Below are 12,989 nucleotides of genomic sequence, written 5' to 3'. Positions count from 1 at the left end.
AGCATTTCAGCTTGCCAAGCAGAACAATCCCACTTCTCTTCCCTTGCACACCGTTCTGCGGGGTCTTAGGCAATTGTGGGGGGCATTGCGTGTGTGTTTGTTTGTGTGGCGAGGGCGGGGAGTGGAACCGTAATCAGTAGCAACTTGGTAACTACTAAGGAGAGCCAGTGTGGTGTAGTGGTTAAGAGTGGTGGACTCGTAATCTGGTGAACCGGGTTTGCGTCTCCGCTCCTCCACTTGCAGCTGCTGGGTGACCTTGGGTTAGTCACACTTCTCTGAAGTCTCTCAGCCTCACTCACCTCACAGAGTGTTTGTTGGGAGGAGGAAGGGAAAGGAGATTGTTAGCCGCTTTGAGACTCCTTAAAGGTAAAGGTAAAGGGACCCCTGGCCATGAGGTCCAGTCGCGGGCGACTCTGGGGTTGCGGCGCTCATCTCGCTTTATTGGCCGAGGGAGCCGGCGTACAGCTTCCGGGTCATGTGGCCAGCATGACTAAGCCGCTTCTGGTGAACCAGAGCAGCGCACGGAAAGGCCGTTTACCTTCCTGATGGAGCGGTACCTATTTATCTACTTGCACTTTGACGTGCTTTCGAACTGTTAGGTTGGCAGGAGCAGGGACTGAGCAACGGGAGCTCACCCCGTCGTGGGGATTCAAACCGCCGACCCTCTGATCAGCAAGCCCTAGGCTCTGTGGTTTAACCCACAGCGCCACCCACATCCCCTTGAGACTCCTTAGGTAAAGGGACCCCTGACCATTAGGTCCAGCCGTGGCTGACTCTGGGGTTGCTGCGCTCATCTCGCTTTATTGGCTGAGGGAGCCGGTGTACAGCTTCTGGGTCATCTGGCGTACCAGAGCAGCGCATGGAAACACTGTTTACCTTCCCGCTGGAGCGGTACCTAGAGTAGTGATAAAGTGGGATATCAAATCCAAACTCCTCCTCCTCCTCCTTCTCTTCTTCTTCTTCTTCTTCTTCTTCTTCTTCTTCATGTGCTTTGTTTAATTTCAGATGTACTAAACGATGCCATATTTGATGAAGATCACGACGAAATGGTGATTGTGAAGGACATAGACATGTTCTCGATGTGCGAGCACCACCTGGTTCCATTTGTGGGAAAGGTAATTTTTGACTTCCGTTCCCCTTTCTCGCTGTTTTTTTTTTATTTATTAAAAAAACCCAACCACACATGGAGAATGAGCAGGCATATGAATCTGAATGTTTGGTTCATCAAAGCCTTGAGGGATTCCATCAGCATGTTATCGCAGAATCGTAGAATTGAAGAGCCGAAAGTTACCCGAAGGGGTCATCTCTTCCATCTCTCCCCTGTCATTCAGGGATCTCAGCTAAAGCAGCCATGGCAGATGGATGAAAAGGAGTGAAAAAAAGGAAAAGTAACACAGGCAACGTCTACGTGTCTGGGTAGACTTGTCTGAACAAAAATGTTTTAAGCGGCCCCTGCTTGATGCACGTTTGTTGTGGGATTAGCTGTGTGAGGATGATTGTCATCGTCTCATTGATCTTTAATAATAATAATAATAATAATAATAATAATAATTATTCTTTATAGCCCACCCTCCCCAGCCAAAGCCGTGCTTAGGGTGGCTAACACCAGTAAAATTACAGTAAAAACATAAAAGGAAAAAAACCCAGTTTAAAATGCAATTTAAAATGCAGCTTCATTTTAAAAGTAGCCCATAGATCAAGACCATAAGGGGAGGGAAACATAAGGGTCAGACCGAGTCCAAACCAAAGGCCAGGCGGAACAGCTCTGTCTTGCAGGCCCTGCGGAAAGATGTCAAGTCCCGCAGGGCCCTGGTCTCTTGTGACAGAGCGTTCCACCACGTCGGGGCCAGTACTGAAAAGGCCCTGTCCCTAGCTGAGACCAATCTAACCTCTTTGAGGCTCAGGACCTCCAAAGTGTTGTCATTTGTGGACCTTAAGGTCCTCCGCAGGGCATACCAGGAGAGGTGGTCCCGTAGGTACGTGGGTCCTAGGCCGCATAGGGCTTTAAAGGTCAAAATCAGCACCTTAAACCTGACCCTGTACTCCACCAGGAGCCCTCATGGAACAGGATACTTGGGTAGTGGCTCTGTTTCACCTGCGGGACGCAGGTGGCGCTGTGGGTTAAACCACAGCACCTAGGGCTTGCCAATCAGAAGGTTGGAGGTTCAAATCCCCACGACAGGGTGAGCTCCCATTGCTCGGTCCCTGCTCCCGCCAACCTAGCAGTTTGAAAGCACGTCAAAGTGGAAGTAGATAAATAGGTACCACTCCGGTGGGAAGGTAAACGGCGTTTCCATGCGCTGCTCTGGTTCACCAGAAGCAGCTTAGTCCTGCTGGCCACATGACCCGGAAGCTGTACACTGTCTCCCTCGGCCAGTAAAGCGAGATGAGCGCCACAACCCCAGAGTCGGTCACAACTGGACCTAATGGCCAGGAGTCCTGTTTCACCTGCAGCTGAATTTTCTGCAAATTTTAAGTCACCGCTGCTGAATTTGCTGCCCAGAATTGCCACCTGGAACCGAGCGAATGCTGGAGCAGAGCTCAGCACTGATCTAGCCGGCAACTGGCGCCTGGGTCATAGCTGTCAACGTTTCCCTTTTTTAAAGGGAAATTCCCTTATTCCGAATAGGATTCCTTGCAAGAAAAGGGAAACGTTGACAGCTAGGGTCTGGGTAGGTGGGTGGGACTCAGTGTTGGCAGACAGCTTTTCCATTGCTGGATTCATAAACCCAGACTCAGGAGCCAAGGAAACCCGAATTGCGTAAAAGAGGATAAATGGCACGAGTTGAAATTGCGTCTCTTTGGTCATTTAGTACAATTTGCTTTGCTTCAAAGCGAGTTTTGCAAGGAAGGGGTTGGTGGTAAACAGAGGAGAGCTCAAACAAGCTGTTTCCAGTGAAAGCGTAACTTGCTTGTTGCACATTCAAGATCCATGTTTTTAGAGAACGGGTGGTGTGTGTGTGTGTGGAGAGAAAGAGAGGGTCTCCCTGCAAATCCTCCCAGTGCTGTTTCTGGAGACCTTTCCTTGCCGAAGTCTTTGCCGACTTCCCTCTGGAAAGGTTGCCCCCACTCTCTTTGCGCTGCTCTCGCCTCCTTCATCATAGCTTCTGACATTTCATTTCAAAGCCCTTCGTACCAGCAGCCTTCCTCGAGGGCAGGCGTCTGTACATTAAACCTGATTACCCTGGACATAAGCTCTGATCTCTTCCAGGTCACACGAACCGTCAGTTTAAAAGGCAGCATCGCAGGAGCACAGAACCTGCTGTGAGCAATAAACTTCTGCTTTATTCCGCCCCCCTCTATTTTTTATAATTTTTTAACTAGAGAAGCTTTTCCCAAAAGATTCAAAAGTTCTGGATGCTGGAAGCTCAGAATCTAATCTGTGCTCAGATTTATTATTATCATTATTATTTATTATTATTATTAGTACTACTACTACACAAATGGGACGTGGGTGGCGCTGTGGGTTAAACCACAGAGCCTAGGACTTGCCAATCAGAAGGTTGGCGGTTCGAATCCCCGTGACGGGGTGAGCTCCCGTTGCTCGGTCCCTGCTCCTGCCAACCTAGCAGTTCGAAAGCACAAAGTGCAAGTAGATAAATAGGTACCGCTCCGGCGGGAAGGTAAATGGCGTTTCCGTGCGCTGCTCTGGTTCGCCAGAAGCGGCTTAGTCATTCTGGCCACATGACCTGGAAGCTGTACGCCAGCTCCCTCGGCCAATAAAGTGAGATGAGCACCGCAACCCCAGAATCGTCCACGACTGGACCTAATGGTCAGGGGTCCCTTTACCTTTTACTACTACACAATAAGGAAAGAGCTGGGGGAGCAAAAGGACTCTTCCCCCATCGCTGTGGAAGGAAAGACAGGTAGAGAGGAAGCAGGATAGTGCCCCAAATCTCTGGCGACGCCTTGAGCCTTCTAGCATGATTATGGTTACATTACTGTCTACCAGCTCCATTTGGTATGCAGGCTGAGACCCTCCCTGCCCGCAGACTGTCTCGCCAGAGTGGTGCACGCTCTGGTTATCTCCCGCTTGGACTACTGCAATGCGCTCTACTTGGGGCTACCTTTGAAGGTGACCCGGAAACTGCAATTAATCCAGAACGCGGCAGCTAGACTGGTGACTGGGAGCGGCTGCCGAAACCATATAACACCAGTCTTGAAAAACCTACATTGGCTCCCAGTATGTTTCCAAGCACAATTCAAAGTGTTGGTGCTGACCTTTAAAGCCCTAAACGGCCTCGGCCCAGTATATCTGAAGGAGCGTCTCCATCCCCATTGTTCTACCCAGACACTGAGGTCCAACGCTGAGGGCCTTCTGGCGGTTCCCTCAGTGCGAGAAGTGAGGTTACAGGGAAGCAGGCAGAGGGCCTTCTCGGTGGTGGTGCCCACCCTGTGGAACACCCTCCCACCAGATGTCAAAGAAATAAAAAACTACCTGACTTTTAGAAGACATCTGAAGGCAGCCCTGCTTAGGGAAGTTTTTTTATGTTTGATGCTTTATCGTGCTTTTAATATTCTGTTGGGAGCCGCCCAGAGTGGCTCAAAATAAATTATTATTATTATTATTACTTACACGACATGCTCAGTGTGCATTGTAGCCAATAAGCTAGGCAGGTCCATGCCTCAATGAACTTAATCCAAAATGAAACACTCTGGGACTGGGACCAAGAGGAACAAAGATACAAGAACAATTGGAATAAATTTATTGAATATATAAAGGAGAACAAAAAAATATTAAGACACTAGCAGGACTGGAAGAACACCTCCAATATAAAACAGTAGAGTTATGACTATAATATACGCAAAAAGTTACAGATAGGTACCCGTGTTGGTCTGCCATAGTCAAAATAAAAAAATTCCTTCCAGTAGCACCTTAAAGACCAACTAAGTTAGTTCTTGGTATGAGCTTTCGTGTGCATGCACACTTCTTCAGATACACTGAAACAGAAGTTGCCAGACCCTTCTATATAGTGAGAAGGGCCTTTTCCTTGCCTTTTCCTGTAAGACCTATTACAGTCGTTAAGAGTCGTCAACAGGCTCATCTCAGCTATCTGCCAATCTCCCATTCCCACCACCCTTCTGAGTAATACTCCTCCCCACCTTCTCACTATATAGACGGGTCTGGCAACTTCTGTTTCAGTGTATCTGAAGAAGTGTGCATGCACACGAAAGCTCATACCTAGAACTAACTTAGTTGGTCTTTAAGGTGCTACTGGAAGGAATTTTCTTATTTTTATATACGCAAAAAGTATGTGATGTACATACCAGCAGTCGGGAGGGAGGGACGACAGGACTCGGCAGAGTCAAAGGGATTATAATGTGACAAAAAGGATTGTTGGAAAAAGAATTACATGTTGAAAACAGATAAAAAAATATTTGCAGAATGAAACACTCTGGAAACGAGGCAGAGATAAACGGAGAATCAACATGCAAAGTGACTTTTTTTGTTTTTAGAAGAACACTTTTGTGCACAGGCTTAGAAATGAGGCATCAGAAATGAGGGTGGGGGCTGTATCTGGCCCCATCTGCATTCCACATTAGAAGCAGTTTAGTACCACTTTAAACAGTCGTGGCTTCCCCCAGAGTCTGAAACTCCAGAGAGCTGTTGCCAGTCAGTGCCAACAATACTGAGGAAGATGGGCCCGTGGTCTGACTGTCTAAGACAGCTTCTTGCATTGCTCAGGCTACAGCCAGGAAGTCCTCAATGGCAACCACGATTGTGGATTTCTTTCTGGGGCCTGGCGGCAGCTGACTTCTACTCTGAAGAAGAAGAGTTTTTTTGGGGGGGGGGTATTTACTTTCTGCTCTCCAGCCAGAAAAGCCCCCAAACTTGGGCTCTGACGCTTGTTCTTTGCTCTTTTCCTCCCTCGTTAAAATGATGGCACTGCAGCGCCTGTAAGATTATTCTATTCTCCAGAGAAAGTACATTCTGTGGCTTTCCTAATTGTTATTGTTATTATTTTTTTCTTTCTAAGCAGTTCCAGCTAATTTGGCAGGGGACAATTTGTCCCTTCTGGCAGCTCCATGTTCAGTGGGGCTCTTCCCGATGCTTTGATCACGCAGACACAACCACTGCCTGTGCCCTCCCCATAACTGTCAACCGTCCCTTATTTGGCGGGAAACTCCCTTATCCCAGTGCCGTGTCCCGCTGCTGTCCCTTATTGATGATGTCCCTTAAATTTCCCGGGTTTCAAAGGAAGCAGCTCCTCTCCCTCCCTCCCTCCCGGCCAGGGAGGAGGGAGGCTCCAACTGTGTTGCTTGGCTGTGTTGCTCACCCAGTAAGGAGTCTAAGAACGACTGGGGGGTGGAGCTTGCATGCCTTGTGCCGATCAAATCGGCCGCGTTGCCTGGGGACTCGCCTTTGCTCAGCGCTTCTCAGCGGAGAGGTGACGGTGGTTTTCCTTGCTGCATCCCCTTTGCCGGGTTGCTGTGCTGTGGGAACCACCGCTTGAGGCTTTGTTTGGCCGCTGGCTGGGATTTCTGCCTTTGGCTCGGAGGGGCTCAGAAGTCGAACATACCTGTGCTCTGAAAATCCCTTTTGGCTGCTGGTCCCTTATTTTCAAATCTGTAAGTTGACAGCTATGCCCCCTCCTCTGGGTACCAGTTACTGGGAGCCATCGCAAGTAGAGGGGACCGTCTTTTGAACTCGGGTCTTGCTTGTGAGCTCTCCGTCGGGGCATCTGACTGGCTACTGTGAGAACCCTGAATGAGACAGCCTTTGGGTCTGATCCAGCAGCCCAGCTCTTCTTAGAGTCCTGAAGAAGCCTTGGCCTTTACATTTGGAAATAAAATAACATTAATAATAATAATCTAATTTAATAGCTCTTCTCTCTCTCCAGGAAACAGGGGAAACGATTTACGTAATGGCGAAACTTACCGGAAGCATTAGAAATCAAGATAACAAACTTTTTATAAAAGAATGGAAATGATTTACTGAATATTTACAGATAAATTGTGAACAGATAAAAACATTAGCAGGATTAATGCCATTTTATAAGAGCATATATTTACAGTAGATATATCAGTGAGCAAGTTAAATGAACTTGAGTATGCAGAAGACATAAACAAATTAATTTGAGGAACCACAGGAAGAGGGGGAAGGAAGTCAAAATTTGGAAATGTTTAGTAAAACTAATGAAATGTATAGAGTTGAAAAATATAAATAAAAACAGAAAGAAAGAAAGAAAGAAAGAAAGAAAGAAAGAAAGAAAGAAAGAAAGAAAGATGATTTATGTAGTTCTGTGTAGGTATGAGATTTACAGAGTTGTTGTTTTTTAATCATTTTTTATTAAAGTTTTTCTTGCGTAACATTTACAGAGAATCTGCAGACCTTTGTGAAGAAGGTTCTTGCAGTCCTTTGCCTTTCTGTGCTTATGCTGTGACTGTTCAGCAGAAGCACAGAAAGGCACAGAACCTTCTGCCTTATTCCTGCCCCCCCCCTTTTTAAAGAGAAGCTTTTTCCAAAGGATCAGTGGCGTAGCGTGGGGGGTGCAGGGGGGCCCAGCCGCACAGGGCGCAACATCTGGGGGTTAGGGTTAGGGGGCGCAAATCCACGGGTTAGGGGGCGCAAATTACTTGCCTTGCCCCGGGTGCTGACAACCCACGCTACGCCACTGCAAAGGATGCAAAAGTTCTGGAGGCTGGGACTATCAATGGCTCTGAGTCATGATGGCCAGGGTCTGCCCTCCAGAACTGGAGGCAGCAATGATTCTGAAGACCAGTTTCTGCAAATCGCAGGAGGGGAGAGACGCTCTTGTGTTCGAATCCTGATTGTGGGTGTTCCACGGGCATCTGGTTGGCCACTGTGAGAATAGGATGCTGGACCAGGTAGACTGCTTTCCTGATCCAGCAGTCTTTTATGTTCTTATGACCCATTGAAGTCCTCAGCTTTTAAAAAACCAGCTGCGTGCACCAGCGTGTCAAATGGATTTGTGTCGCCGTTCTTTGACCTCCAAGTACAGTGGACGCTGAGGTTGCGAACGTGATCCGCACAGGAAGCATGTTCTCAACCCGCAGCGGCGCGTCTGCACACGCGCAGGTTGCAATTTGGCGTTTATGCGCATGCGCAAAGCGCAATTCAGTCTTCTGCGCATGTGCGACTGCCGAAACCCAGACATACCATATTTTTCGCTCTATAAGATGCAATTTTCCCATCCTAAAAAGTAAGGGGAAATGTGTGCGCGTCTTATGGAGCGAATGCAGGCTGCGCAGCTATCCCAGAAGCCAGAACAGCGAGAAGGATCGCTGCGCAGCGCTCCCTCTCGCTGTTCTAGCTTCTGGCTTAGCTGTGTGAAGCCTCTTCAGGGCAGGGAGAGCTTTCATCCCGCTTCCCTGAAGAGGCTTTGCACGGCTATCCCAGAAGCCAGAACAGCTGCGCAGCGATCCCTCTTACTGTTCTGGCTTCTGGGATTCAGAATATTCCCCCCCCCCTTGTTTTCCTCCTCCAAGAACTACCGTATTTTTTGCTCTATGGGACGCACTTTTTCCCCTCCAAAAATTAAGGGGAAATGTGTGTGCGTCCTATAGAGCGAATGCAGGCTGCGTGGCTAAGCCCAAAGCCAGAACAGGGAGACGGAGTGCTGTGGAGCGCTCCGTCTCGCTGTTCTAGCTTGGGGGTGGCTGCGTGCAAAGCCTCTGCCTTCACCCCGCTGCCCTGCAGAGGCTAGCAAGGCTAGCAAGCCAGCCCCAAAAAGCAGGTCGAAAGGAACCTGAAGCCTCCGGAGCCTGGTGGGAACTCCCCCCGCGCTCCAGAGGCTTCGGGTTGCCTTCACTGAAGCCTGGAGAGCAAGAGGGGTCAGTGCGCACCGAGGCTTCCAAGGTAGCCGCCTGAAGCCTCCAGAGCCCAGCGGGAATTCCCGCTGCGCTCCGGAGGCTTTGGGTGAATGCACCTTGAACGCACCTTGTTTTAGAGGGGGAGAACAAGAAATCCCCCCCCCCTGTTCTCCTGCTCCTATGGTCCGGTGCGTCCTATAGAGCGAAAAATACGGTAGGTGCGTCTTATAGTCTGGTGCGTTTTATAGAGCGAAAAATATGGTAACCTGTTCTGGTACTTCCGGGTTTCGGCGGTCCGCAAGCCAAAAAAACACAACCTGAAGCGTCTGTAACCCGAGGTATGACTGTAATCTTCTCGGCTTTTTTGGAAGCCGACTTTGAGTGGTTTGTGATTCCCCCTTCATTACAGGAAGGAGAGACAAACGAGAAGTGAGTTCACCGAGCATGGTGACTTTTCTGTTGTTTCTCGGCCTCTTAACGCAACTCGCATGGCCATTATTTGCTCTTCCCCGCACAGGCTAAAAAGCGCACTCCTGGTTCATGTCTGATATGGCATGGATGCACATGCACGAACAGCCGCGCACCTGTGTGATCTGTTTCATGACTTTCCCCCATCCTCCCTCCCTCCCTCTCTTAGGTGCACATAGGCTACCTCCCTAACAAACAGGTGCTGGGACTCAGCAAGCTGGCAAGGTAAGAACCTCCAGGTAATTAAAGTAATGCTGTTTGCTAAATTGGATTGCCTTGAGCAGAGTGTGTTTAGCTGCATAATCTGACCCTTTTCTAAGTCCCAGGAAGCTGTGCTGTTGTGTGTTAGCCTCCTAGTCTGGGGCAAGACTCACCTGTGAAAAGGATGCTTGCAGCTGTGAGTCTCTGTGCAGAGCACATCTACACTGAATTCCTCCCTGTGCAATTTTGATAGGTGTGTTGTTGTTGTTTAGTCGTTTAGTCGTGTCCGACTCTTCGTGACCCCATGGACCACAGCACGCCAGGCACTTCTGTCTTCCACTGCCTCCCGCAGTTTGGTCAAACTCATGCTGGTAGCTTCAGGAACACTGTCCCACCATCTCATCCTCTGTCGTCCCCTTTTCCTTGTGCCCTCCATCTTTCCCAACATCAGGGTCTTTTCCAGGGAGTCTTCTCTTCTCATGAGGTGGCCAAAGTCTTGGAGCCTCAGCTTCAGGATCTGTCCTTCCAGTGAGCACTCAGGGCTGATTTCCTTAAGAATGGAGAGGTTTGATCTCCTTGCAGTCCATGGGACTCGCAAGAGTCTCCTCCAGCACCAGAATTCAAAGGCATCCATTCTTTGGCGATCAGCCTTCTTTATCGTCCAGCTTTCACTTCTATGCATCACTACTGGGAAAACCATAGCTTTTACTATATGGACCTTTGTTGGCAAGGTGATGTCTCTGCTTTTTAAGATGCTGTCTAGGTTTGTCATTGCTTTTTGATAGGTGTATGTTGGCCAATATTACAGCCTTCTTTTTTCAATTTTTAAAATTAATTTTCCAAATTTAAGACAAACACACAAAAAGAAAAAACAATACAGTATTAGAAATACAAACATATAAACACCTAACTGTTAAAGGTCCAATTTAGTTTACATTGTTAAATGACTTCCTCAAATCCCTCCTGACTGACTTTCAGTAAATCTCATTGTAACAGTTTTCCAATATCTATTTTCCAATAAAATTTACTTATTCTAATGTCTATCTTCCTTCCTTTTCATAATATTTTCAGTCCATAATGTTATAAAATTTGACATATTTTAATCCTCGGCCAATTTGGTATTTACAAGTGATTCTACTTATGTTATATTCGAATATCTAGCTAAATAGTCCTTAAATTTCTTCCACTCTTCTTGATGTTCCTCTTCCTTCTGATTGCGGATTATTCCAGTCAGGTCGGCCAGCTCAAAAAAGTCCAGCATCTTCATCTGCCATTCTTCCACTGTTGATTTTTCTTGCGATTTCCAATTTTTGGCTAACAAAATTATTGCTGCAGTTGTGGCATACAAAAATGATCTAACATCTTTTTGGGGCAATTCCAGTCCTATTATTCCAAGTAGAAAGGCTTCTGGTTTCTTAATAAATGTCTATTTTAACACTTTTTTCAATTCATTATAAATCTTTTCCCAGAAACCTTTCACCTTGGGACACGTCCACCACATATGGTAAAAGTGCCTTCTTTTTCTCTACACTTCCAACATGAATTATCATTCGTATGGTAGATCTTTGCTAGTTTTACTGGGGTTTAGTACCATCTATACATCATTTTCATAATATTCTCTTTTAGTACAGTGCATGCAGTAAACTTAACCCCTTTCTTCCACAACCTTTCCCAATCTTCAAACATTATATTGTGTCCATCATCTCTTGCCCAATCTATCATCACAGATTTAACTTGTTCATCCTTTGTATGCCACTCCAACAATAAATTATACATTTTAGATAAGTTTTTTAGTTTAATGTCCTTTCTTTGTTTCCATCTTTTTTCTGTTGGTCATTCCATATCCCTAAGCTGTGCGGATAGTTTCATTTTTGTGAATTGTCCTGGGATTTTCTGATACAAATTCAATTATAAAAAATGATTAAAAATAGCAAGCCACATGCTAACTTCCTGAAACAGTAAACCCTCAGTTCACAATTTGGACTGATACGGGACTCAGCTACATTAGTAAAAAAAACCCCGACATTTCAAATTTGTTATAAACATGGAACACCAGATGGCGCCAGAGAGCAAAACAAATTTGGTGTGATTTTTACATAGCGTTTTTTTCTTTTGTTATAACGATTCAAATTTCTGACTTGTTTATAGTGTTTCCCCCCTTGTGTGTAGATCCACTCGTGGGCTGTACTGTGTATGTTGATTCTCCTGCTTTAATCAGCATCTTAATTAAATCTGACCTTTCACATTTCTTTACAGCAACTGTTTGCTCGTTTGATTTTATTTCTATACCACCCAATATATTAGAAATGTCTCTGAGCAGTATACAAAAAAACCGAAGCAGCAACAAGGAACTCAATTTTTTTTGCTTACAAAAATACAGATGTAAATATAAAACTGTAACATTAATGCAAAGTTACTAATATGTGTAAATCAATATCAATTCATTTTCCTTCTAACCCACCCTCTGGGTTCTCACTAGGGGTCCAAACAGCCTCTCAGCTCACCCACAAAAATCTCACCATGAGAAAAGTTCCTGGAAACAGTGGACATCACCCCAGACTTTCTTTTTATAGGCAGGCCGTAAAAGGTAGATGGTTCTTACTGCCCATAGCTGCCATTCAGCGCAATCCCCACACCCACTTCCAGGTGCAGCAGAGTGGGAGAGGGGCTGTTGTGCTATTGGCCTGGTTGTGGGTTCCCCAGAGGTGAATGCAGGTGGTGCTGTGATCTAAACCACTGAGCCTATTGGGTTTGCAGATCAGAAGGTCGGCGGTATGAATCCCCGCGACGGAGTGAGCTCCCGTTGCTCTGTCCCAGCTCCTGCCAACCTAGCAGTTCAAAAGCATGCCAGTGCAAGTAGATAAAGAGGTACCACTCTGGCGGGAAGGTAAATGGTGTTTCCATGCGCTCTGGTTTCCGTTACGGTGTCCCGTTGCGCCAGAAGTGGCTTAGTCCTGCTGGCCACATGACCGGAAAGCTGTCTGCAGACAAACACTGGCTCCCTTGGCCTGAAAGCGAGATGAGCGCCGCAACCCCAGAGTTGCCTTTGACTGGACATAACTGTCCAGGGTCCTTTATCTTTATCTTTACGCCCGATATACCTGATTGGCCATGTCGGAGCATCACAAGAGACCTTCTGGATCAGGCCAGTAGCCCATCTAGTCCAGCATCCTGCTCTCACAAGAGCTAGCCAGATGCCTGTGGGGAAACCCAGAAGCAGGATCCGACCACAAGAGCCCCCTCCCCTCCTGTGGTTTCCAGCAACTGGTGTTCAGAAGCATTGCGGCCTCTGGCCATGGAGGGAGAGCAGAGACCTTGATTGCTCCATGAAACAGGATGCAGTGCTGCTCTTTGGTTCCTCAAACCTTGTGGCAGCCTCTCGCCTCTTGTGGTGTAGTGGTTAAGAGCGGTAGTCTCGTAATCTGGGTAACCGGGTTCGCGTCTCGGCTCCTGCACCTGCAGCTGCTGGGTGACCTTGGGCCAGTCACACTTCTCTGAAGTCTCTCAGCCCCACTCACCTCACAGAGTGTTTGTTGTGGGGGAGG

At 47.2% G+C, this 12,989-nt stretch overlaps 1 protein-coding gene across 1 annotated transcript in view; it reads left to right on the top strand.

Moving 5' to 3' along the window:
• The window catches only part of GCH1 (GTP cyclohydrolase 1), a 49,991-nt gene that overhangs the window by 18,978 nt on the left and 18,024 nt on the right, over positions 1-12,989 (top strand). The window contains exons 2-3 of the mRNA XM_083516062.1: positions 1,006-1,115; positions 9,413-9,468. Coding sequence (XP_083372188.1) covers positions 1,006-1,115; positions 9,413-9,468 — 166 coding nt within the window. The remainder of the gene's footprint in view (positions 1-1,005; positions 1,116-9,412; positions 9,469-12,989) is intronic.

Source organism: Podarcis liolepis (genome assembly GCF_965112155.1).
Source record: "Podarcis liolepis genome assembly, chromosome: 1".
NCBI classification, from domain to species: Eukaryota; Metazoa; Chordata; class Lepidosauria; order Squamata; family Lacertidae; genus Podarcis; species Podarcis liolepis.
Note: the sequence above shows the minus strand (reverse complement) of the source record. Positions and strands in the feature narration are given on the sequence as shown.